We start from the raw sequence: 26,263 nt of genomic DNA on the forward strand, positions 1-26,263 counted from the left end.
ACGCACCACACCGCGACATGTTTTTTTTTGTTTTTTTGGTGACCCCTCCTCCACAGTCTGCCTCGCTTCCCTCCATCTCCGCTTGTCTCGCACTACTCGGACGTTTGGTTGAGGTGCGGAGCTCCAACCCGCTCTTGGGGGGGAAAATCAGAGGAAAGTCAGACGACATAAACACCTCGAAAGGACGATTCAAGACGATTTCAGTCGAGACAACAGACATTTCGCCGCCTTTGTGCAAAGTTGTTTTGAAACTACAGTAAAAAAAAAAAAAAAAAAAAAATGGATCCAATGACTCAGTCCGCCCAGATATCATCGTCGCAAGGGTTTGCCGATGGACAAAATTCTGCTGCCAAAGAATCAAAGATGTCTGGTAAGAAAATAGTCACAGGTTAAGTTAGCTTTCTATATTTAAATTATAGTGTAATATTTTGCGTTTTAACTTTTCTTCACGCGTTTTTTTTTTTAATTTTTTTTTTAAATTTTGCAGGCATGTTTAAACGATGTAGCAGGTCAACGCAGTTAATTGAACGTAACGCTTGAACTACAGCCATCGTAATGCAGAAATCCTCCTTTAATTTTTTTTGTCTCTCGTTGCCTTTGAGTGGTTGTTTTTAAGATGGTTTTTCAGCTCCAATGGAAAACACCTGTGGTAGCGATATTATCCGGACACACGATTTACCAGTCATGCCGTACGTAACTGTGGCCTGCCTGGGCCCCCCCCCCCCGCCGCGTACGCGACAACGCCGTTGTCTCGTGTTGGGATGTCAAAACACGACGCGATATGTCATTATACGGTCTACTTGTCCGTTTCGTGTCGCCTCGCTTAACGAGCGAGAGGCTCGGTAAGTGGCCGGTGCGGGTGAGACGTGAGGTCAGACATTTAACTGATCGGTCTCGCCGAGCGGCGCAAGAGTCGTGGGTTGTCAAACGCTCGTTACCAAGCGACGTCATCGTGTCGAAAGGAGTCGTGTTTGAGACAAAAAGGAGACGTTTTGCTCAGAAAGACGTGGCGCTTGGTGCATTTGATTTAAGCCGAATTGAAACGTGTATCCTAATGCCTGTAAATGCGGTCTGAGCGTCGTTATCTACGCGGCGGGTGCGATGGCTGATTAGGAAAACTGTGTAACGAGGCAGTTTTTTAAATGAACGCTCGCGGTGACAAAGCGTTGTCTTGTGCTAACGTGTTGCGATGCTCTGCACTGCAGATGTATTGTTACTGGGTAGCTGCCAATGATGGGAGGACCTCTTAAAGGCGCATTGCCCCCTTTTTTTTTTTTTTTTTGTGTCGACGTCTTGATAATAGGGACCCAGAACAAAACATCATGCCCGCAGAGCTTCACCACAATCATTTATTTATTAATTGACATTGTCACGTCCAGGTTTGGACGTCGTTTTAGTTCGTCCAGGTTGCACATATAGATGAGACTAAAGAAAACAAAGAAACCTTGTTCTCTCTCTCTCTCTCTCCCTCTCCCAGGGGCCTTATTGACAGCTTATTGTGCACAGGGAGTGGCAGCCTTTCCATCACTGCCTGTGTGTATGTCGGGGAGTTAAGCTGATCTGATTGCTCTCCGCAGCTCAACAACATGCACGCCTTTTGAAAATCCTATGCGTTGTTGATCAAAAGGATTGTAGGGTTTAAGAGTTGTAACATATGGGTTAAGGGCATCAACTGGACGTGGCAGGGTGTGGCACAGGATGCCCCAGTGAGCGGATATCCATAAACCGAGTCGGAAGCAAGAAGGGGTAGAAATCTGCTGGGACGTAAAAAGTAACGCACGGATTCGTATCAGAAATGATGTCGCGCCGCCATTCTTCACAATGCCTCCACGTGATGCCTCATTTGATTAAAGAAAGTAATGACAACAGTTAACAAATTATAATCTGTTTTATTTGTTGTCAACAATTATGGATGTCTTCAGAAAATTAGAATCCATCAGCAAGTTTTGATATCTTTGTGTTTAATAACGTCGGATGTAGAGGGATATTGTATATCGTGTTGTCGTTTGAGTCCCTGCAGCAAAGTTCACAGGTGTTTTCTTTCTGTAAGAGCTGCTTTTCGTTTTTCACAACTATCATTTTACTATCTAGTGAACATGGCTGTAAATGGTTTTCCAGCAGCCTTAACCAAACACTGAATTAACACAGTTTTTACAACATTCCTCAACAGATAACAGTTATTATCCTCCACAAACCAGAAACACTACAGCATTGCTGGACTTTTAATCATTTGGTAAAAATCAGCAAAATAAATATATGTATATATATTTTTTTTCTTCCTATGAATGGGTCCACAGTTAACACAATTGGTTAGTTATTATTGTCTAGATTTTTTTTGACTGTCTTTAAGCTGTCACAGTAACTATTTTTATGGTCTAATTGTATTTGTAATAAGCCTCCCCGTTAAAGAACAAAACTCAGTATTCAGTATGATGCACATATATGCACAGTAGCCTTCTAACCCAGTCAATACAACAGAAAAACTTGTTTTTCCTTTAGCTTTTTTTCCCCGTCAGGTACTCGTAAAACTCAGCACTTCTTGGCTTAAACTGCATCCTTCTCTTTCTTAGTTTGTTTATTATTTCCAACATTCCAGCAAGTGTTGATTTGTATTTGTGATAATTTCAACATTGCTTCCTCCCACAGTCCAACGACATGCACGTTAGGGTTAATTGGTGATTTCCAGGATGTGTGAATCAGAGCGTGAGTCGTAGTTTGTCATTTTGATGACTGGCGGCCTCGCCTTGGACCCTGCCTTTACCCAAAGTCCGCTGGGATGGACCCAATGGATGGATGGGTGGGTGGGTGGATGGATGGATGGATGGATGGCTTATAATTGATCAAACCAACAGCAAAGCCAAAAGAATTGGTGATAAGTGAAAACAAATATTCCTCATTAAAAGAGGAAGTGTCAGCAGCAGAGCGGTGAGTGTGACATGACTTTGTTGGGAATCGGTTGTGAGGTTACGTATATTAAATAGACACATATCCTGTGAGTCATTACAGTCCAGTAAGTGGCCTTTAATCATATATGCTGGTCATAACGCTGTAATATTAAACCCTGGATTACCAGTATGCTGCTGTTCTGTCCAGGACATGGTTGCTTTTGTCGGAGGTTATTATCGTTATTACTTATCGTTCGTGCTATTTTTCACATTAACCCCCACAAGCTAGATCTTTTGAGTGTGCGTGAACATCACAGCTACCAGTTGGCCTGACCCTCTCTAGCCTTTTTCCAGCTTCTCTCTGTAGCTGAGCCCATTTCACTCGATCGGCACACTGATGAGCGACGCTGGTCACAAAGGAAGTGGCACACTTCGAAGCGAGGACCTCATTTTCTCAAACGACATTGCATCATATTTTCAGGGGGAGGTGGGTCCCTGGAATCCATCGGCGTATCGCTGCACCGCACGCAGGCCGTTAGAAATGGTTTCAAATATTATTATAAGAAGTAACGTCCACTTTAATAAAAGATCACTGAATTCGGACACTCAGCAGCGATGCTCCGTTCGGGCATGTTCGAACGTGAGCAGACTAATGTTGTACAATTAAAAAAAAAAAAAAAGAAGCAATTTTTTAATGCATATGATCTGAATATTTGAAACGGTTTCAATGTTGATCTGCTGCAGGATTGATCCATCGATACCAGCTGCACCCCCACCCTCCCACCCCCCACCACCACCACCACCACAAGCCCCCATCTCCCGTCAAACAGTGAATCGACGCACCGCTCCAACATGGCCACGCCTCTTCTCGCTTTCGTTGTCACGCTGTTAGCTTGTTCGAGATGGCCCGTGCCGAAAACAGCCCGATTGCTCCGTGGAAATGCTTCACATTGGAGACAGATGAGCAGGTTAAAAACAGGATCGCAGCCAAAGTCCATATGCAAGCGATGCGAGAGGCAGTGCTGACAAAAGATGCTGACGGAACAAATTTAGCAAAGCGCCTGAAAACAATGGACACGCCGACCGCTGAAGTCCCATCTTAAAATGAGATTGCACAGTGAACTTGTGGGTGGCTGAACATCCATTTTTAATTCTCAGAGCTCAAGTAATCCTTCACAGTTATACATTTTTCCCCTGCGGTATCAAAAGCGGTATCGAATATGGATATTTTGCTGTCATTACAGACGACAGCATCGTCCATTGCAGATGTCTGATGTCGTGATTCCGGTTTGCTACATTACCACTGTCCATAACCTACGATCAAATGTTGTGACCCTGCCACGGCCGTAATGGAACCACATTTTGTTTTATTGATCGAGAAGGTGCTGGCTCGCTGGAGTCGACCGATACATACGAGGCTTTTTATAGTAGTGTCTGTAGACGACATGGATACGGGATACTGATGAATTACATGTGAGGCGTTCAGGAGATAATAATCTGTTACACTCTCCTCTTCTAAACCGCATGAAAACGATATATATTTTTTTTAACTTTAATGTAAAGTTTTCTCGAGTGAACTGGTAATCAAAGTCAAGGTTACCGGTACGAGAAACGTTGTGGAAAATCTTTGAGTGATACCGAGCCCCGAAACATGCAGAGCTTAAAGGAACATGGAGTTCTTTCTGCACCACCCCCCCCCCCCCCCCCCGTCCCCCCGTCCCCCTCCACACACACACACACACACACACACACACACACACACACACACACACACACAGGCTTTTGTCGCTAAGCTGACCCTCCTCTCTGCTCTCCCTGCTTGTATCATTGAGGTCACAGAGGAAATCAGATAGTCCTGGGGGGTGGACAGCGCAGGGTAGTCGTAGCACCAGGGCAGGAAAATGCCGACACAGCAGCGGACCCACCCTGCACCATCACTTTCACTAAGACAAGAAGCCCGAGGCAACACTCGTATAGCTCGCTTCTTACTCGCGTGTCCCAGAGACACACTATTCCAGAGATGATCATTTCCCACAATCGGACATCAGTTTAAAGCCGAAGCGACGAATATTTGCTACATTGAAATGGATCAAATACGTGGAGGGAGTGACTTGTGGTGATGGACCCACGAGAGAATTTGAAGATGTTTTTTTTTTTTTTTTTTTAGCTTAATGTCTCTTTACGCTTCGACTCCAAATAGCGTAACTGTTGAGGGAGGAACACTGAGCAGTAAAAATCAGTGTTTAAACAAAGTGAATATTATACTGTGGCTACAAACATATGATTGGATCGCTAATGCTGTAAATAGGGAAGTATTTGTTAACATATTCATAATATGAGATCTTCCGCTTATGGCACCCACTCAACCCCTCCACCCCCTCGACCTCCACTCTGACCCATCAACAAATCAAAACTATTTATTTTACGATAAAAACAAGTGCTTCATGATGCTGATATAATGTTTCTCCTCTGCTCTGAATCCATACTTATACATAGATACCAATATCTCATCTGTTCAATTCAATTCTAATTGATACGTTGAGCTTTTTTTTCTTTTGTCACGTTCAAGACATTGTCTCATGTTACCAGGTCACGTGCATCCTCTTTAGACGTGTATGACGGTGTGTGTTTTTTAAATTGCGACAGAACAGTGCATTTAACAATAAATACCCACAATCATAATTAGCACTTGCGTACATTATATTATGATTGTTGTGACCTAACTCGACATGCTATGCGCCGGTGTGTTGCGGTGTGAATCGTGTCATTCTATTTCATATTTACGGTTATTTGCGTCTCTGACAAAACGTCGACACACAGGTGTGATCGTGAGCATACCATTGTGGTTTGAAAGTGAAGGTGTGGCGTGCTGGGTGGATACCAGCAGTATGAATCTGACAGCAGGAATGTTGCACCGCCAGGGCACACCAACCCCAACCTACCCAGCCTGTACGAGCCGAACCGAAGAGGGGAAACACCACACCTCATCTTCAGTCCTTTCCCATGACTTGGCATATTTGTCTCCTGGCATCCTTAAACCCATCTGATGACAAAGGAGAATGAGGACAGAGCTCATAATTGCCTCCTCCTCGCCCTGACGCAGGCTGTATTAAAAAGTGGAAGAGATAATGTCCCCGAAACCTCGACAGGGCGTCCAGACCAGGTTGCAACCGTCAGCCGAGAGCAAGCGGAACCCGAACATTCTTCACGCCTCATGATTTTTTTTTTAGATAGATTGTGAAACCTGGTTGTTGGGATTTACACCTATTCAGATGAGAGATCATTAGTGTCGGTCTAGCTCAGTCTGCGAGACCATTTCCCCTGAAGGTTTTTGGGTGGTGTTTGCAGTCAGGGCTCTGCCCAGGCCAGTCAGCTTCTCACACACCAAATCATCATTATTATTATTAATAAACTATTTCCTTATGGAGCTGCTTCGGGCTTTTGGGCATTGTCATGTTGAAACAGGACAGGTTACCACATAAAGCAACACCAAATTGGAAGTAAACATATAATTAGGTTTTGATCTAATCCAGAAAATAGGCAGAGGAAAATTTTCAGAGGAAAATGAATGAATTGACTTCAAGAGCTTTTGGTGCTTTTCTTCAAAGCAGAAAAAATAGGCCGATACAAATTTGACAAACTGCCTCAGAATATAATTTGGCTTCATTGAACAATTAGTCTACAACCCACAAAGTAATGAATCATCCTTTGTGTATATATATATCAAAACCTCGTAAACCAAACCTCAGACCTCAAAATGTAAAAGGTTCACAGGTGGCACAGACAACAGGATTTGTAGAATTTTTTTTTTTAGGCCTTTTCTAATTAATGACGGGATTATTTTCAGATCGACTGCTAGAAAACTAATAAGAAGGAGTGACTTCAGCTACCGACATCTTAATAATTCGTGGAAATAATTGAAGTTGAATGGTAGTCTACGGAGGGCTTTTTGGAGACGACCTCTAGTTGCACTCGATGGTATTGCACTTTACGACAATTCCGCATTGGCCTAATTTTTTTTAAGACCCAGAATCTATGTCTACTTTTATATGCAGTCTGCGGTTCCTCCACTTTGTTTTTGACAGCATTGAGGCTCGTACTGTATCTTCAGTATTTGTTCAGACCTTGGTAGCATGACATGACACTAACGGACAACTGCTCTGTTTGCTTCCTGTATTAGGTTTAGGAAGGTTACAGTCTCCTCATCACCCCCAGGCCCATCCCATGTGTTTGTCCACCACTACATTTCAGTGGAAGCTCCATTGACAAATGGCTCACATGCTTTTTATGTATATTATGATTTATTTTTTTGCTTCCGTTGGACTGTGATGTTCTTTTTCAATATTTCACATTTTCTTTAGGATTTCCAGCCATTTCCTTTTCGTCCATTCGCTTCTTGTTTTTGTGTTTGTTTTTTATTTTTTATTTTTTTATGGAATTGAAAAGTCACATAAAAGCAGGTAGCTGGAAAATGCTCTTATTTTCTGCTTTAGCGTTATGATTTCCTTCTACTGGAACTTTACCCAAACCAGAAGTATGTGGATGAGGGTATTAGACTGGGCTGTCTGGTACCCTTGGTACTTTTGGCGATAGTGATTGGGAGCGTACATAAAATATTTGTTTTCCTGCTGATTTCTACATAAACCTGCAGTACTGGTTGGAGTACTGAAGGAGAAATCACGGTCTTTGAGTTGTGGTAAATGTTGTGGGGGGCACTTCTGTCGGTTCAGAACTGCAACTAAGGCGAGGTGACAAGTGCTCATTTGCTTCTTAAGTAAACTGTCTCGGTTTTTGCCTGCGTAGGAAATATAAGTGCATGCATTAAAGTTATTGTAGGTTTACGGAAGTAAATAACGAGAGCGTATGCATGGGGGGCGTCTTTGTTCACATTAGAGTTCTCTGGTCTTTATTTGAAGTAGTTCTTGTATAGCATGTAGAGTTGTTAAGGCTGGGTAAGTTAACTCCTGTTTTCTCTTGATTTGAAATGCCTTTATGTGACCGGGTGCAGTGGATAGGAGTCTTTTTTTTTTTTTCTTTCTTTTTTTTTCTTTCTTTTTTTTTTTCTTCTTCTAGGATGATCATTCTTCTGTCCTCTTTATTTTTTCAGATTCCTTTCTTTCCTCTTCGCCTGTATCTCTCATTCAGTCTCCTCAAGGCAAGTGTATGGTTCTCTTACGCTGCTCGCCTGCTCTCTCCCTTCTGTCCTCTACTCTCTCGCTGGCCTGCTGCTGTTATTGCTCTACTTCATCCCTCTTTCTGGTGCCCCTCTCCTGCTCGTGAGAGTCCAATAACAAATAATAATACAACGAGCCTGCAGAGAAACAAGAACGTAATGAACTCCAGTCCCTAACCCCGGCTCCCTTTCTACCTCCACCCGGTTTTTTACCTGCGTCTCCTTCTACAAACCTCATTATGCTGTCCCATCTGTGTCCGACACCGCTGACCCTCAGTTGCTGCACTAATTGTTAAAGTTAGCCGGACAAGCAGAGCTCCTCCTGTTTTCAGTGACATATGGCAGAGGTAATTTGAGCCCACGCCCCCCCCTCCCCCCCACCAACCTCTGCTGCAGCTTCAGATAAAACCTTTTCTTGCTCGTGCCCTAAATAGCCTTCTTGACCCATTGACAGGTTTTGTTGTTAGTTTATTGTTAGAACCGGCAGGGAGCGTGCGGCGCGTGTATAGCTGTAGTCCGTGCAGCAGAAGCTCTTCAAACAAGAGCTGATATAGACGTTTCTTCACGTTTGTACAATTTGAAAAACACGCCCCAGTATGCAGGGAGGCGAGTAACCGAATTAGCACGAATTGCCAGCGGTCGACTCGAATCGGAACAACCGCTGCTGCCAGTACTCTTCTAACTCTTACAATCTGGTAGACGCGAAAAACATTACCACTATAACCCCCCCCCCCCCCCCCCCTCCTTCACAGCTGCTATAGCAATCGGACCATTTCGGTCTTTACCGCCTGCTAGCGAGCATTATTTAGGTCAGCATCACTCACTGTAGGTTCAAGATAATCCCAAGATTGCCACCTTATTTTAAGAAAGCGGAGAAGTTCAAGTTCACATTGTGCGCAAGAAGAGCAGAAACCTAAAAATGGAGCCGGTTGGTGTCCCGAGGGGATGATCCTACCTTCCCGCTGCCCTAGTACACCTCCCCTCCCCATCCCACCCTTCCCCTCTCCTCCCCAGCCCGAGTAGCAACTGAGTCCTGGAGGACGAGTGGCACTGGAGATATCATCCGCCGCCTGGGCCTGCCATTGCCTGTTATCTGCTCACTCACCCTCCACCCAAACTATCTGCTTCTGGCTTTCGTAGGCTTTGTGCATGTATCACGTCATTGCTTAAGCATTAAAAGTAGGTTTTCTTTTGAGCAGTTTTTGCTTCTTTTCAGATTCTTTTTGAGCTGTGGTTTTGCAGCAACATTTACAGTTGGCGCTTGGATGAAGAATGCGAAAGTAGCGTTCGTTAAATAGCTGTAAGGCAGCGGAGAAGATAACATGAGCCGCAAAAGGCCAAGGCCACACGTTACCATCACACACTTCAACACGCAACCAACCCTGCTGTAGTCTAAGCAGAACCCGACAAATATGTATGTAGTGGACTCGGGATATTTTTATAGTCTTATTGTCCAAAATGACATCAGTGCACTGAAACCGTAAACTCCACTAGGACATATACACCGATATCAATCTATCTGAACAGCCAAAATCAGTAGATCAAATCGTCCAGCTGACGTATCAGGACATAACTGCAGCCTGTGGAATATAAACTTACCGAGTCATCTGCTGACTCTCAGCAAAGATATTTGATCTGGCTTATGTGTCGCAATGTTTTATCAATACATCAGTGTCTGAGATTTAAATGTAAAATGCTGAGCTTAAGTTTATTTGGCATAATATGATTCACTTTAATAAAGAAGACATTAGGAACAAACTAAACTAGTTCCATGGTGAGGAGGTGCAGTTGACACACTCTAGATGTTTAGTTTGGACTCCATAAATATTCAAGGAAGATTGTAATTACTGGGTTTTTCACAGCGATGGTCATCATTGCTTGGCCGAAGGGCGGACTGTCACATCTGACGTGCGAGCCGAAGCCAATCAACGACCTGAGAAAGGAGTTGATATCGCTGCCATTTGTCGATAAAAGACCGCAAGATACTTTGAAAGCTCAGAAAAGAGTTGGGGAACACATGTGGACCCCCAGAGGTCGAGATGAAACTCCTGTGCTCATTGTGGAAGAGCTTTCTTTGAGTTGTAGTTGTTTTGATTTTCCAGAAACTTCCCATTTGGTTAGACAGCAGATCCCATAGATGAAACATGGACGTCCAGTCACGCCTAACTTGGCAGTTGGTACACGACCAGTGGCTCGCTTAAAGTCCTCAGTTGCTGGCAGCTTTATCTGCAGCCTCGTCATAAAGCCACATATGAATACTTGCCCTAATGGGAGTAGAGTATGTTTGAACAAAGTAAGATCCAGCACCAGCTGATATCCGTGGATGGTTTTTCTCACAGCACTAGCTGGTTTGGCATTTGTTTACAATACAGAGCTGCAGGACTACAATGCTGTTGGCCAGATGGAAAGTTCATTCATGTGGCCTAGTTTGAACAAGGAGTTGTATTGTGGTGGTCGTCCTATCCGAGACAAAGTGGACCAGTCAGCTGGACACAAGTGGGGAAAGTGTGTGTCAACACAGTGGCAAGGAAGGTGCGGAGTTATTGAATCGTGTTGACAGCGCAGTTATCAACGCAAGGTTCTTGATGTAGGAGAAATTGCATTAACCAGACAAAATTTATCATTTTGTAGAAGTGCATGCTGGGTAAAAGCTGTCGTGTCATTATCAGTACATGGAGGTTGGCGTGCGCTGGATAAACTGAGCAGCTGATGTTTGGGAGTTGAAGGTGATTTAGGATTGGCCGATTGGTGAAGGGAATCATGTGATTTCTAAAGGATCGTTGGAAGTCAGGTGGTACATTGTCTCTGTTGGATGGGGGAGGGGGAGCCTTCCATCACAGTGACTGTAAAAGCCTCCTCAGCTGTTTGGCTGAGGAAATGGTGACGTTTGAATGACCTGATTAACTACACAAAGCCAGCAGTATTATGTAACGCTTGGCATATTTGTCATAATTTTATGGATCAGAACTTTACATGATTGCGATGAATAGCCAGTTATCGAACACAAATTATGTACCAAGTTACTTTCCGCAACAAAGAACTCTTACTCTTGAACGTTCAGAGATTGCCGCTTCCACTCTATCCATTGGACATTGCTTAAATATTTGAAACATGAGAACCGGGTTACAGTGAGAAATATATTGTTGCGCGTGAATGATGTACAACGCTGTGATGTACATGGAGCACAGAGAAGAACTCCCCAAGTTTCGTCTCTTGATAAGAAAAATCAGCGCCCGAGTTACACGTACTTTTGTGAGCAGTGGTCCGAACGCACATCAAAGTTTATGACAAAATTATTGGGGAACAGAAAAGAAGCAGCAGGGAGCTAAATCCAATCCAATGGTGCGATCTTATACAACTGGAAGGGTTTGTAAACTCATGTAATTTAACACATACTTGCACAGGGAAGCCTAATTCTCATGCGAAGACCACATTTCCCATAAACCCTGTTACTTCACTTTTTCAGTTTTTACTGGTCTTCTTTTGGAATTGGTGAATCTGCATTAATTATTACAATCGTATGATTGTTATTGGCTGGAGGGACTGGATTCTGCATCATCATCATCACTGAACACATTTTTTTTGTCTTAATGTATTAAAATATAATTCTGCTACAATACAAAAGACAGCCTTGAGTAAGCACAGGAAGTTGTTTTATCTTCACAACCTTTTGATAGTTTTCGTCTCATCTCTTTATTTCAGCTCTCTATCGTTTTGTGGGGTTCTATATCGTAGGTTTCTTTAGTTGCCATCTGCAGATCTTACGAAGTAGCTGTTATGATTACTTGTGTGTGAGCAGCAGTTATTCATTAGTGTTCAATGTAGTGTATTTTTTTAAGAAGTTGATTTAGGATTTCACTTTTAAAGTATTCGATGCCAAACCAAAAGCTCTGGGAAAATAACTCCTGCAGAAACAAGAAAACACGATAAAAAATAAACTGTGTTCAAGCCTATAAGTGTATAACAGCTCATATACACTAAATATACAAATGCATGATCACCAGCCACACATGGTGATTTACAGGAATTGTCGGTGAGATTTTTATTTCTTCTGCTGCTTCATTTGATCATTCAGATAAGTTAAGTTGCCATAGTGATTGATGCTTGATGGCAACTCTGTGAAGTAGTTAAGAGCAGCATGCTAAAATTGAAGATGCCATCCATTATACGAGTCTGCCTCACATTTACATGATGCAATGCATGAGTGCTTGGGCTGCTATATTAAGGCCTCGCTGAATGATGTTAGAAGTGCATGGGAGTTTAGTGTGTGTAATTTTTATTTTATTTTTTTATACCTCCTTGTCCCTCTTCATCTTGGTTCTTCGTGCATGGCGATGTAGACAAAAGAGTGATCCGAGGCTCCGACAAGCCCTGTGAAGGTGTCGCGACATCCCTTCGCTTTCCTTCTCAACCCGGTTCATTCTCCTCTGGTAATTACGGCAGTGATGCGGGACCGCCGGACGAACAACCGGACTCACCGATAAAGACGTCTCCTGTCTCAGAGCGAATAAAAGCACTGGAAGCTCTTGCGGCCAAAAAGAAGGAACCAGATTTTAGAAGCGATGGCGGTTTCTCTCACTTCAGGGATCGCCATCACGAGAAAACTTCTCCTGAGATCCCAAAGTATATCGGGGAGACACCAATATCTCCCACGGAGTCCCAGAAGTCTCCCACTGAGACCCAGACCCAGAAATCTCCCACAGAGTCCCAAAAATCTCCCACAGAGACCCAGAAATCTCCCACGGAGACCCAGACCCAGAAATCTCCCACGGAGTCCCAGACCCAGAAATCTCCCACGGAGTCCCAGACCCAGAAATCTCCCACGGAGTCCCAGAAATCTCCCACGGAGTCCCAGACCCAGAAATCTCCCACGGTGTCCCAGAAATCTCCCACGGAGACCCAGAAATCTCCAAATGAGAAAATTGCACCAACTGTCCAGAAGAAGGGAGGTTCTGCTGATCAGTCTCCAGAATCCCCCTTCGAAGTCCTTGAAGATTTAAGACACGTAAATGAGTTTGAAGAAACAGAAGAGTGGATGAAGGCTCATTTACCTCCTGTGCTGGAGTTTGATGCCTTAATCAAAGGCGCCGGCAATGTTGCATCAAAGGGGAAGGAGACGGACACGGTTATACCCGACGCCCCCGCTGCCTTCGCTGGTGTCCCTGACGCTTTCATGGATTCTCCCGTCGAACCTCCAAAACAGAAAGACGAGTTCAGCGACGCACAGAAACAGCCGAGCGTTGAAGAGGAGTTCGACCTCAGCTTTTTGCCAACAGCCTACATGTGGGATCAGCAGGAAAAGTCAGGCGTCCAGGCGTCATCGAATATCGATTCTGTGCTTCCATCCTCACCCGCGCCTCCTGCAGGCTTCGACTCCCCATCTCCTCCTTTCTCCCCTCCGGCGGGGACTAATGCCAAACCGAACGTTTCAGGTGAGAAGGACGCCGCTTGGACCGGAGACCTGGAGCCCCGAGAGGCGAGTGAAGCGGATAGCTCGGGCGAGTCGGACGATACCGTCATCGAGGACGGCGTTTGTGCCCCTTCGTCAGTTTTTGATCTTCCGGTTTTGAGTGATCCGGCAGCCGCCCCTTCCTCCGCAGCTCCCGATCCCGACGAGAAGGTGACCCCTCCGCCGAAGTCTGAGAGGAAGCTGATGCAGGTTCCAACAATCAATGTTATTGAGACCGACGAGCCAAACTACAGTGAAGAAGAGATGGAGATGGAGATGGAAATGGAGCCGGATGAGGATTATGAAGTTGTTAAAGATCCAGCCCGTGAGGCTCCAAAAACCTCAGAACCGGAAGACATTAAAACCGAACCACCCAAAACGCGACCCATAGAAACCGAGTTCATGGAAGGCTACTCTCCTCCGTCCTCGCCCGTGGACTCTGACGGCGAATACTCTCCCAAACACAAGACCTTCAAGTCTGGTCCAGAAGCATGCCATCAGGAATCCACATCAAAATCGGTTTCAAACGACTCTGCACAATCTGACAAATCACAGGCCGCTTCGAATACAGTTCACGAGAAACCCTCCACTTTTGTAGTCACAAGCGAAGATGTGGACTTCCCGGACAATAACGACGAGTGGTCAGATGAAGCGCTGGATATCCTGGTCAAACCCTGCAAGACCGAGCTGCCATCAAGGGAAGCAGCTCCTCACAGCGAGTCCAAAGTGGACGACAAGAGCGATACCGTCGCAAAACAAGCCTACATGGAGACAGTGCCTCTTTCTAAAACCAGCTTTATGCAGGACGATATATACGACAGACAATCGTTTGATTACGAGTTCGACACATCCTCTCCTTTAGATGACATCGATGATAAAGAGCTACACAATGCCAAGGAGCGGTTTCTTGCTGATCCTTCTCAAATCCTCATCGAAAAATTGAATGCGAGCTCTGCACCAAACGACGTTCCGGAAGACAGTCGAAGTTCGGACGGGATCACTTCCCCGAACGATAGCGAAGCCTTCACGAAGCCGTCTCCAAGAGAATACCCCCAAGACCCATATTCCTGCTTCAGCGAGCAAGAGTTCAATAAGAAAAAGACCTTCGCGGATGACGCGGAACACGACAACTCGCTACCATCGCAGAAGCCCGGCTCAAACGTCCAGGAGGACACGAAAGCAGCTCACTGCGCGCCGGAAACGAACAGCAGCCTGGACAGCTCGGCTTCCGAACCAACGGATAGTTTCGTGGAGTTCATGCGAGAGTGCCTGAAATCCCGGGAAGACGAGGAACCCGAAAACCCCTACCAAGGCGTTCCCTCAAAGGACGAGCTCCGCAAAACCAGCTTGCCTCATTCCCAATCCCCTCCGACTGCGGTGATGGATCTGGAACAAGAGAAACTGACGATCAGCGCTCTCAAAGAGCTGGGCAGCAGTCAGGAGGCGGAGGACCTCCGGTCGGCGGTTTCGGACCGGGGCCAGGTTCAGGCCAACGCCTCATCTACGCAGCAGTCTTCCTTTACCTCGGGTCCATACACCCCATGTCCCGAAAGCCACCGTGTGGTCGACAGTACCTATTCCAAAGAGGTAGAAGCCATCGACGAATGGGTGGCTGAAGCCTATCACCTTGCTGAGCATGTCTTGACAGCAATACTAACCCACTTATCAGGTAACACCACCTCCCTCTGGGCAGTAGGCCTGCTAACCTCACGCAATTCCCTCAGCAGGGACCCCTTTTTCTTACTTGCACCTCAGTAACTGCCTGATCCTTTTCAAAAAAAAGTTTTTTTTTCAGTTAACCATTTTACCATTTGGGTCCTCTTTTAGCCAATTTACTTTCGGTCTGTGGCATGTAGTCTTTCAACAGTCACCAACTTGTTGTCACCTGGCAGCAAAGAGTTAAACTATCATTTGGATGATTTTGTTGTCTTTATGTGATGAATTGTACAAAAGGGGAATTAAACACATTTTAAAGAAGTAAGGAACATTGTGGTATTCCACATGAACCGTGAAGAAAGCGACGGGTTGGCTTTCCTTGCCAATTACAATACAACAAAGTTGTGTATTTTTTGTATACATTTTTTTGAAAAATACACAAAGTAAATGGTGAATTTTACGGTGGATATTCTTCAAAAACTTTCCATACCAATATACCTGAATGACATTTTTTTGATGCCCACTTTTTGAAATCAGTTTTAACAAAAAGAAATGTATCTTTTTGATTAGGATAAAATCTTTAGATTTTTTTTTTCTCTTTTTTTTCTGCAGTTCAGAGGAGCAGACTAACACAGTTTACTTTCTGGAGCTATTTTACAGACAGCTGATACAACAAATTAGCTGGCTCTGTTAGATATCAATATTTTTTCATATCATGATGAGACTAGGTATTGTCTTATAGTGTGTGTGTGTGTGTGTGTGTGTTTGTGTTAGACAGACTTTTTTTCTATTACTTCAAAGTAGTACATGCTACTTTTTTTTTTTTTTTTTTTTTTTTTTTTTTGAATCCAAGCCAAGTACCAAGTTAATTTTAGAATTAAGTTCTTATGCAGTTGTGATAGTGAACGCATTTCATCATCTGGCGCGCACTAAACACACAATAGTGTTTGGTGCAAATTGCTACAGCATGATCGCACATGTGCGGCTACAAATGCCAGAAAAAACAGTTTGGTATTCGGAGCAGGTGTTTTCGTGTCTGAAAGTCTTAAAGCCCTCCTGCACGAAAGAACACCAGAGACGTCTCGCTGGAAGAGGCACACAAGGGGAAAGGCGCCTTCAGGCTTGCTTTTATTGCCAACTGGCATTTCAAAGCTACTGTAATGATATTACGGGGTATGACATTGCCTGCCCCTAGTGGCATCTTTTGAGACGATTGTATCAAGTCGGTATTTACATATTTCTGTTGAGAACTGCAACACAAGCCATTTTTTTTCAGCCGCTTGTTAAAGCTGTAAGAGTCGCAGCTGTCACGGATAGAGCAGCCACACCAGGGGAGGTGCAGCGGGTATGCTACATGGACATTAAAGGCTACATTTGGTCTGGCGAGCTGATGACCCTCTCCTGCCCTCTGTCCTTTTGCAGCTTGGCAGTGGTCCTCCTGACAGAGGTGTTTGAACATGGCGGCCGCGTGTTGGCTTTCAGGAAACCTTGGTAGTCACGCGGTCGAGTCGATCCCCGGCGTTGGGTTTCCGCCTCGATGTTCCTTTTCTTTCCGCGGCATGCTCGCTAAAACACGCACGGCACGGGTCGAAAGAAAGAAAGAAAAAAAAAAATCGAAGCGACCCAAAGTTAACTGCATATCTGGAGGCCACTTAGGTGCAAATATTTTTGCCATGATGATTCGTACTCGAGTTTCAGCGAGATGCCAGGAGGGTGAGGGGGGGGGGGGGGGGGGGGGGGGGGGGGATTAGTTTGCCGTCAGGTCTTCCGCTCCTCACTCGTCCGGTCCGGCTGCCTTTTCATCCGGGCCCGACCTTCCTCTAAAAAACACTTATCGGTGTGACAGCGGGCTTTTAAACCGGCCTGCTTCCCTGATTATTTAGAAAATTGTTGCGTTATACTCGTCATTAAAAGTTCACCAGAGCGAGGGGCAAAAGTGCCGGAGTGTATTATACGTTACAGGTCTGCAGTCGCCCCCCCCCTTTTTTTTTTTTTCTTTTCTACAGACATGATCTCCATCTCCACACACATACACAGAGGCCGGTATGCAGACGGTAATCCTAACACATTCTCTCTTACACCTACATGTGTTGCACACTCTGTAGCTCGACCTGCCACAGAACCGTCTGCCGCAAACGGAAACCAACGGAGAAAACGTGCGCAACAGGAAAATAAAAGAAACGTCGGCTTCAGTTTTTTCCTAGTGTATTTATTACACTCAGACTTTGTTCTCATTGCTTTTTATGTTTAAGGCGCTGTAGTAGAGATGACATACCAGTAAGAGTATTGCAGTTTTTATTCGCGATAACGATAGGATTGTCAGCGGTATTCGTGCCGACTATCAAATTGTTGGTACTTTTGTTGACCTCCCTAGTGCAGATAATTGTGATGTAGCACTCAGGATGAGCTTCAATGTCGTTATATGAAACTTGAAACCAGGTCTGAATCTGCTGATTGAATCTGAATCATCTAAATCCTTTATTGAATCTTTTTTAAGTATTTTTTTTTTTTTTTTTTTTGGTGGGCAAGAAGACACGTGACTGGTCGTAGAGTACCGCGTTAACACTGGAGGCTGGACAGGAGATAAACGTATAAACCAGAACTGTTCGGGGCAGCGGCACATCGAAGGTCAAACCAGGACATCAAGGCACACCCGTTTTAAAACTGGTTCACGACATACATCACGATAGGCAGGTATCTCATTAGATTTGACTCGTATTGCATCAATCTGTTGGCCGTCGTATAATAAAGTCATGAAAAATTGCATTATAGTGCATTCATTTACAGATTGAGGTAGCTGTAAAAGAAATCTCTCCATGATCTAATGGGAGTCAGCGCCTTGTCCAGGTGATACAATAACAACCCTCTCTGGACAGGATGTTAGTTTTAAAATCACACTGAGAATGAGAGTAAACTATATTTAGATAAAAAGATCAGTGTTGTAAATACAGGAAATTACTACCTATAAACATTTTTGATTAAAAAAAAAAAGAAAAAAAAAAGAAGTGACATTTGTATAATAAAAATACAATTTCAAGATCCTGTATGACATAATTGCTATAACATAAGCAGCTGTCAGGATGTGAACATTGTGGCAACATTCATGTTAATATAAAGTTAACAATTTTCAACTTCAATGCTGCGTATAAATCGTATAAAATAAATTTGAGCTGCTCGAAATATGTTTGGAGCGTTTCGTCCATTTTGCGCTGCGGCTTTTGGTCGTCTGGAACTTTGTGCCTCGTCACCCGACTCAAACGCAAAATATCGCCATGTTTTTTTTTATTTATTTAAAAGTTACCGCAGACCTGCAGACGGAAAGGTAGTCGACGAGTACCGTTGCGTTTTCAGATTCTCTGTAACGACACATTAACATCCTGACTGTCACCTAGGAGAAACAATAACCTTTGTCAGGATTTATAATGGGGTCACATTAATAAAGAAAAGTAGAGCGAGGTTTTGAAACAGACATATACTGGGTTGTTACTTAAAATATTGTCTTATTGCTAATTACTCCTCCGGAGCAGTTCGTAGTCACACTGTTCATTACGCTGCTTTAAACGTGGTGGTAGGTGGCGTTCAGTGACTCGACTTGGTGCTGCAGGTTCAGCGGATGTTTGTTACACCCGATCATCACCGGTTGTTCCATTGTGAGATTTGTGTGTGTGTGTGTGTGTGTGTGTGTGTGTGTGTGTGTGTACACGCGCGTGTGCGCTGTAGATCAGTTACCAGTTCAGAATGGATTAGGTCTTGGTTCGACTGTGACTAGCCTGCAGTCGCACAGATTAACATTTTCAGTTCATCTTGTGGATTTACTTCCTGGCAGGAGACCGTAAACGTCACAAACTATATATAATATGTATGTATAATAGTATATGTAATTTTATGTTAAAAGCAGTGCTTTAAAATAATACCTTGCAGGCTACCGCTCACCAAGAGCAGAAATCACATCAGCCCAGTCCTCAGTAGCTTCCTGTCTGTCACTTGTCATTGTAGGGAAATCACATGCGTACTAATGATGGCTCGGTCCTATTAAGTGTCCCAGTTTTTAAATTGACCAGATTTGCTGCATGAATAAATGGGTCAGGCCCGAGGCTGGGCGAATTTATTGATATTTTCATCTTATTGTGACGTGAGGCTACTTTTTGTCTCAGATTTTAAATTGATTCTGTCAAATATATTTCGTCAAAAAATGTAATGATTGTATTTTTTTGTCCATAATCCTCATGTAGCCTGGCCTCGCCCTGCAGGGAACCGTTGCGTCCTGATTGGCGTAGACCTCGGCTTCATTTTACTGGAGTTAACCAAATCAGCAACGACCACTTTTTGTGCCAAAACTCTACCCCTGCAACTACAGTCACCGCACTTAACCACCAACGCTGGCCTCTGATTGGTCGGCCCTTCAGCACAGTACGGGGTTTCAGACTATAATGAGAGCGAGGAAAACTGAAACTGCGGGCGATTAGTGTGTCGGAGTCTCTGAAAGGTGCTGCGCACATAACCTGTCTGCTTTGTTTGGACTTGTTGTTATTTACCTGAAAAATAAGTCTCGCAATTGGTGTGTGTGTGTGTGTGTGTGTGTGTGTGTGTGTGTGTGTGTGTGTGTGTGTGTGTGTGTTGCTTTAAGAGCAGTTCAGTGAAAGCAGGCCACTGCGCCTCAGCAGAGTAGAGCGAGGGTGAGAGACACAGAGACAGGCAGGAAGAGAGAGAGAGAGACAGAGAGATAATGAACAAGGGCCTTCAAGCTTCGGCTGCCTCCCCGTGGGTACGGACAGCAAAGCATGCTGGGAGGACACCACACCCCTGCAGTGCAGGGTGAGGAAACCCCGCTCATTGTTGCTGTGGGATGAAAATGTCACGTTTCTCAGAACAACTGTGACCATTAAAATCTCATAAATGGGTTTTTGAAAAAAAGGGATCCGTGAATTCCCTTTGTCCTTGAATGTCGTTAATCACCTCAGTTGATGCATGGAAACTCTATTGTTCCGGAGGTTAGGAGGTTTTCACACAGTCTCATTCTGAGTCAACAGACGGGAACAAAAGAGCTCTGTGTGTGTGTGTGTGTGTGTGTGTGTGTGTGTGTGTGTGTGTGTGTGTGTGTGTGTGTGTGCGCGCGCGCGCGCGTGCCTGCGCGGAGACCTGCTGCTGCTTTTCTTGTAAACAGTTCAGACCAGCGTCTGAACTGTTTATGAGGTTTTCAGGTATGACATGTTGTATGAGTGTTATTTCTCATTGATAAACAGTGACAACTAAAATGGACATATAGCACATTGTTATGGAAACAGACCGGCCATGTAGTGGCAGTCCATATATCGCTAAATAATGGTAACGCTGACCGGAGAGAAATTTTACATCATTTCCGTTTCCGTGTGTTAACCAGGGATTAATCTCTGATCGGCTTGATTGTCTCCCCCTTGTTCTCATTAACAGAAAGAGAATCTGATAAATCTGTTCATCCTCATCAAATTTCATTCCTGAGAGCTATTCCACTGAAATGAAGTCACTTCACCGTTGTGTAACTGAGCCACAAAATCTGGCAGCAGAACTGTACACAAATACTTGCTGAGAGGGTTTAACCGCTGCTGAGTGACTGAAAATAGATTAACCTGCCAAGTTTTTAAATTGAAATTTAACTTTCTTAATCAGTTACAGTCAGCATTTCAAGCAGCCAACAATGTCAAACTTTAGTTTGGTAATCCTTTATCGGGATTGTTGCTAATTTAGCAGAATGTCACTCAGTTTGGACTGAGAAAGTAAAGCCAGGAAAATATTTCCGCAACAAGGAATGTGTGTGTGTGTGTGTGTGTGTGTGTGTGTGTGTGTGTGTGTGTGTGTGAGTGATGGGTGTGTCTGTTTCGGAAGCACCTAGTGTTTGAGCGTCGTCTACCTAGTTTTCATTATCAAAACATGTGCTTACGGTACTGTTGTCACGGTTACTACATTGCATGAAATAAATACAATCACGACATCCCACTTAGCCACCTTAGTGATGTTTCTGTAAACAGTATAGTGTCTTACTGGACTGAATGCACTGAAATACAAAGGCCCTACAACAGTTTCCACGCACACACGCACACGCGCACACACACACACACACACACACACACCTACTCATGCAACAAATGCCATGAAATTTTGAAAACTATATATACTAGCGTTTTGTCAGCTGTAGTCATCTTTTGCATGTTTCTCCTGTTACTGTTTTTTTTTTTTTGGGGGGGGGGGGGCGAGTTGTCAGATAGCAAACAGCTTTCAGGTGCATTACTGCCACCTTCTGGCAGGAGTAACTTGTCACCACAAGGTGCCTGTAAAAACAAGGAGAAATATATGTCTTTAAGACAAGATAATTGGCACAGAAACTATCCGATTTTAAAAGTTGAAAATCATGAAACATCCCTGGTTCTCGCCGCTTGAAACGCCAGCTCACAGCCAGGAACACCGACACAACAAAAGGAATTAAAATTCCCTTTACTTTCCCTTTGCCCAGAGTTAAAGTCAAAGGTTTGCAAAACACTGAGGAATCATATTTTTTTCACAAGAAATGCACACTAAGTACTACGTTGTAGTTGCTTTTATTTTTCTATGACGTGCGCGAGAAGGTCCTACTGTATATAACATGTGTTCCCATTAGTTGCAGGAGCGCTGAAGCCTGCTCCATCACCGAGGCTTCAGCCCTCGTGCTCTTTCCACCACCACTTACACAAGGCTTTTTTTTTTTTAAATACCCCTTTTTTTTCTTCTTTTTTTTTTTACCCCTCAAAGAGGGGAAGGAGTGGCAGAAAGAGCAGCAACCCATTCCAGCGTTACGTAACTTGCCTTGTATAGAGGCTACCGTTCTGCATGCAGGACTTCTCGCAGGGCTTGCATACAGACATGAAACGGGCATCCGCAGCAGTGTTCCTCCCTCAGTTATTCTGGGCTGCAGATGCCAGAAGAGATTTATGGCGCGTATTCATGTTTTATTGGGCCAGAGTTGAAGAGGAGGATTTTTTTTGTTTTTTTCTCCCTCAAGACATTTTTTCAACTTTTGAAGGCCGCTTGAAAATTTTTCTCTTAAATAGTCAGAGCATGAAAATGACTCTAAACCTTAACCAGGATTTTGGGTTTGGAACAGATTTGTAATATTTAACTGCCAATTATTTTTTAACGTCCCTGTTTAGACAGTTTATTTTATTTTCATAAGAACCCTTCTGTTGTTCCTGTTTTGAAAGTCTTCCTGTCTCATCTATCCACATTTAGATTTGCTGTCAACGTAGATTCTAAACTTGATCTATGTTTACTGGTTTTCCTCTGTAATCATAACGTCATATATTTTATTATGTCTTGACGTGCCATACTTTTCCCCCACCACCATCCTCACCTTCCTGCTGCTTAGAAATGCCATTTTCACCCAACAGTTCTTTCTACGTGTTCAGTTTTACTGACGGCAACTTCCAATTACAAAGTAGAAGCAACTGGTGTTTAGTGAATTCAAACTGCAGTTGTGAGAAGCAGCTAGTGGTGAGTGTGACATGAGACTTACATCATGCTTTCATTGACATCCCACCTTCTGCGCACTATCACAGTATTAGTTGTCTCTGGCTTTAATGACACTTTTATAGAATTTAACATAATCAGCTCCTTTCAAATTTGACTGGATAAAAAGCTGAAATCGGTTCCTCCATCAAACCTGCATCATTTCAGAGAAAATACTCTCCGTGTTCCACCTGACAACAGGTTTTTCAAACCGTTTATGTTTTACTTGAGGTTCGGAACAAGTCATCGTGTTACAATTTAGCGTCATGATATTTAACTGGAGGTCAGTGCGACCGGTCCAACGTCAGTCTAACGTCTCCCTCCACCTGTGTGCAGTGAAGGATCTGATCCACTGGCGAGACCCCAAGAAGTCGGGCGTGGTGTTCGGGCTGTCCATGCTGCTGCTGCTGTCGCTGGCGGCCTTCAGCGTCATCAGCGTGGCCTCCTACCTGCTGCTGGCTCTGCTCTGCGTCACCATCACCTTCCGCATCTACAAGTCCGTCGTCCAGGCGGTGCAGAAGTCCAACGACGGACACCCCTTCAAGTAAGACCGTGTCCCGCGGAGAGAGTCGGCTCTACGTGACTTTGACCTTTTCTTATGTTCGGGCAGGTCGGATTGATCAGGGTCTGTTAAGGGCGATGAAAATGTTTTTAGTAGATTATGTGTTTCAGAATTTGTATTGTGCCGGTGACACAAATGAATCCAACTACTTCAAGCAGAAAAGATTTTCAGTTATTAGATTACAATTTTTTGAGGCCTCAGAAAATAACTAATCACTGTTGTGCTTCTTTTTTCTTTCTTTTTTTTTGCGCCAGTAAAGACAGACTTGTGTTGTTGCTATGGCAACACCAAAAATGTGGAGAATTGTGAGATTTAAACACAATATTACAAGGTAACGGTGATTACTTGGGCTGCAGGATGCACTTTTAGACTATTTTCACGTGCAACTAGGCCGATTCACAAAAAGATTTAGTCTTGTAGCTTCCCAAACAGGCAGCTACACGAGTACCAACGATGTGAAAGTGATAAAACTCTCATTTCGTTGCACTGAGCCATGCTGCTGCACTGCCACATGTTTTAAAGCAGGGCCTCATATAATACATTTGAACCACGCTCCTTCTAAAGACCTCTACGTTTTCAGAGTGTTGGAGGTCAGGCTTTTGTATCACCTCACGTAACCTCTGCCTCGTCTGCATTTATTCATAGAACAACTTGGTGGAGCCCGAGCCTGAGGGAAGGCTTCACAGAGTTCAGAGTACAGCTCCTCTCCACGGCCGCAACATTGAATTCTCGTCACGGCTCATTTTAACCTTGAAACCAAAGAGGGGGGAAAAAAAAAATCAAGATTTAATGTCGCAGCGACAAAATAGCAGAAATCTGCAGCAGTGCAGCTGGAATGAAACTCCTGACTGACGTCTGTGCGCACCAAGCAGATAACACTGCTTCTTTATCTGGATTCACTCACTGCTCATTAATGCCTCCGATTATCGTGTCAATATTATTTTCACTGTTAACACAGGCGATGTCCTGGTTCTGCACAACGCGAGGACAACTAATGTTTTATTAAATATAACAAAAATGAATAAATCCTCAAATATAAGATGAATCAAGCAAATCTAGATATGTTTTTTTTTTTATTTGATTTTATTTTGATTTTATACACTTTATTAATCCCCGAGGGGAAATTTCTTCTTTTCCTTGATTTAAATGAATATTAGTTTATTAAATCAAATATTTTTGCTAATTCTTTCTGAACCATCATGTGTTGTAAAATTGTTTATATTTACTAATTATTTCCAGTCACTTTGACTTTTTTCGTTGTATAAATTTCAGTTGAATTACAATCAGTGAAATGTCAACATTTCCTGAATCCATTTCAAGTTAAAAGGGGAATTTTTACCCTTTGAGCTGCTGAAAGGCTTTTATTTTGAAATATCTGCTCAGGAAGTGATCGGTTTTACCATCAAACAACATAGAAGTGACAGAGAATAATTAGTGAATGAGAACTGTGTTTGTGTGACAACGCTGTTGTACTGATGGAATTAGAAATGTATTTTGAACTTGAAACATACAGAACATCAAAATAGATTTATCAAGACAAGAATCTGTACCGTAGGTTTATTCTCAATGGGAGAGGTTTGAAATCTTTTATTTTGAAACAACTTCAGTTTCTAAACAATGTAACTGACTTCCTATGAAAGTATCTGCTGGATAGTGAGATTTGGGGGTAAAACAATCTTTAGACTTCTATCAAAAACCCTCCTTCAGATTATTTTAGCACAAATGGATGTTGTTGTTTTTTTTTAGTCCTTTCCACCACGGCCGCTTCACGTATTGTTTTCCTGCAGCATTTCTGCCCGACCACTTAGCCTCATTTTGTTCTCTCCGCAGAGCGCTGATAGATAAGGATGTCAGCATCGCTCCAGAGACTTTCCGCAAGCACGTGGACGCCAGTCTGACCTACATCAACCGAGCCCTGAAGCAGATGAGCCGCCTCTTCCTGGTCGAGGACCTCGTGGACTCCCTAAAGGTGAGCAGCTCCAGCCTCGGTCACCGCTCGCTGTCATCCCGAAATTTTCCACCGTTTACTCCGCTTAGCCCGGAAAAACTGGTCCCACCCAGAGAGTAAATCGACACGCGATCACGTCATAGTCAGAAAATCAAACGATGGGCCTTTGACCACCAAAATCGAATCGGGACTTCAGTAGTGAGTATTGAAGAAAATTATTTGTGTATTTGAGGTATTACGCCGACAGACGACCTGAGAACGTAATACGAAATAAAACCAAATAAACCAAAACAAGTGCAAATAAGGATGGAAAAAAACGATCTCGCATCGCAACTATATATTCCTTTTAATTAGGTTGATGCTCGTCAAGTTCGGTTGACGTCACTGCTGATGGGCTGTAGCTCATTTTAGACATTACTGTCATGACAACCGCGGGCAGCAAACAGCTTGGCTGGCACGCATACACTGTGTCACGGGGGAACTGTAGGTTCTTCAAAATAAAAGCGCTGCATCATAAATTCTGTGGGCTTCAAAATAACAAGCTTTACAGTTTCGTTTCTAATCAATCAAGACGATCATCCCACCATCTCTTTGTCTCATTTGGTTCAGTATCTCCGCTCCTGTTTGAAGAACCAGTCCTGCTTCTTTGTGACAAAAATTTAAAATATTTTCTACATGGTGCCGGCCTCTGGTATGCAACTGGGCCTTATCAACCTTATACATTGAGTTTATGAAGAGTGAACCACATGACTGTAACGTGAAGGAAGCTGAAGACGTTGGGACTGTTTGGTCGGATTTTAAATGACTTGAAGACAGTTCAAGACTGAGACGACAGAAAAGAAGAGTTAATGATTCAGTGAGAGTGAGAGGAGGTAGCTCATTGGACACATTTCTACTCCGCTGGTGTATGTAGTTTAAAATGTGAAGAATATCAACCTGCTCGTGCAGTATTGTAGGAACTTACTCTGGAATTTATCATTTAAACACCCCAAAAGATTGAAATCCAGCTCCAGCAAAGTTGGGAGGCGATACAAGAAGCAAAGCTCGTGCTGCTGATTAAGATAACCAGCAACAA

At 43.7% G+C, this 26,263-nt stretch overlaps 1 protein-coding gene across 3 annotated transcripts in view; it reads left to right on the forward strand.

Moving 5' to 3' along the window:
* The first annotated feature begins 40 nt into the window (after window positions 1–40).
* rtn3 (reticulon 3) overlaps window positions 41–26,263 on the forward strand; it is a 35,976-nt gene continuing 9,753 nt past the window's right edge. Inside the window, exons 1-5 of one of the 3 annotated variants that reach the window (XM_069159007.1) lie at window positions 41–370; window positions 7,993–8,040; window positions 12,399–15,176; window positions 23,015–23,222; window positions 25,071–25,209. In XM_069159007.1, coding sequence (XP_069015108.1) covers window positions 280–370; window positions 7,993–8,040; window positions 12,399–15,176; window positions 23,015–23,222; window positions 25,071–25,209 — 3,264 coding nt within the window. In that variant the 5' untranslated portion in view covers window positions 41–279. The remainder of the gene's footprint in view (window positions 371–7,992; window positions 8,041–12,398; window positions 15,177–23,014; window positions 23,223–25,070; window positions 25,210–26,263) is intronic. The other 2 variants (XM_069159008.1, XM_069159009.1) reach the window with 2 other exon arrangements.

The sequence above is a fragment of the Embiotoca jacksoni genome, unplaced genomic scaffold (genome assembly GCF_022577435.1).
Source record: "Embiotoca jacksoni isolate LCO1_2020_lvr unplaced genomic scaffold, fEmbJac1.0.p SCAF_24, whole genome shotgun sequence".
NCBI lineage: Eukaryota > Metazoa > Chordata > Actinopteri > Embiotocidae > Embiotoca > Embiotoca jacksoni.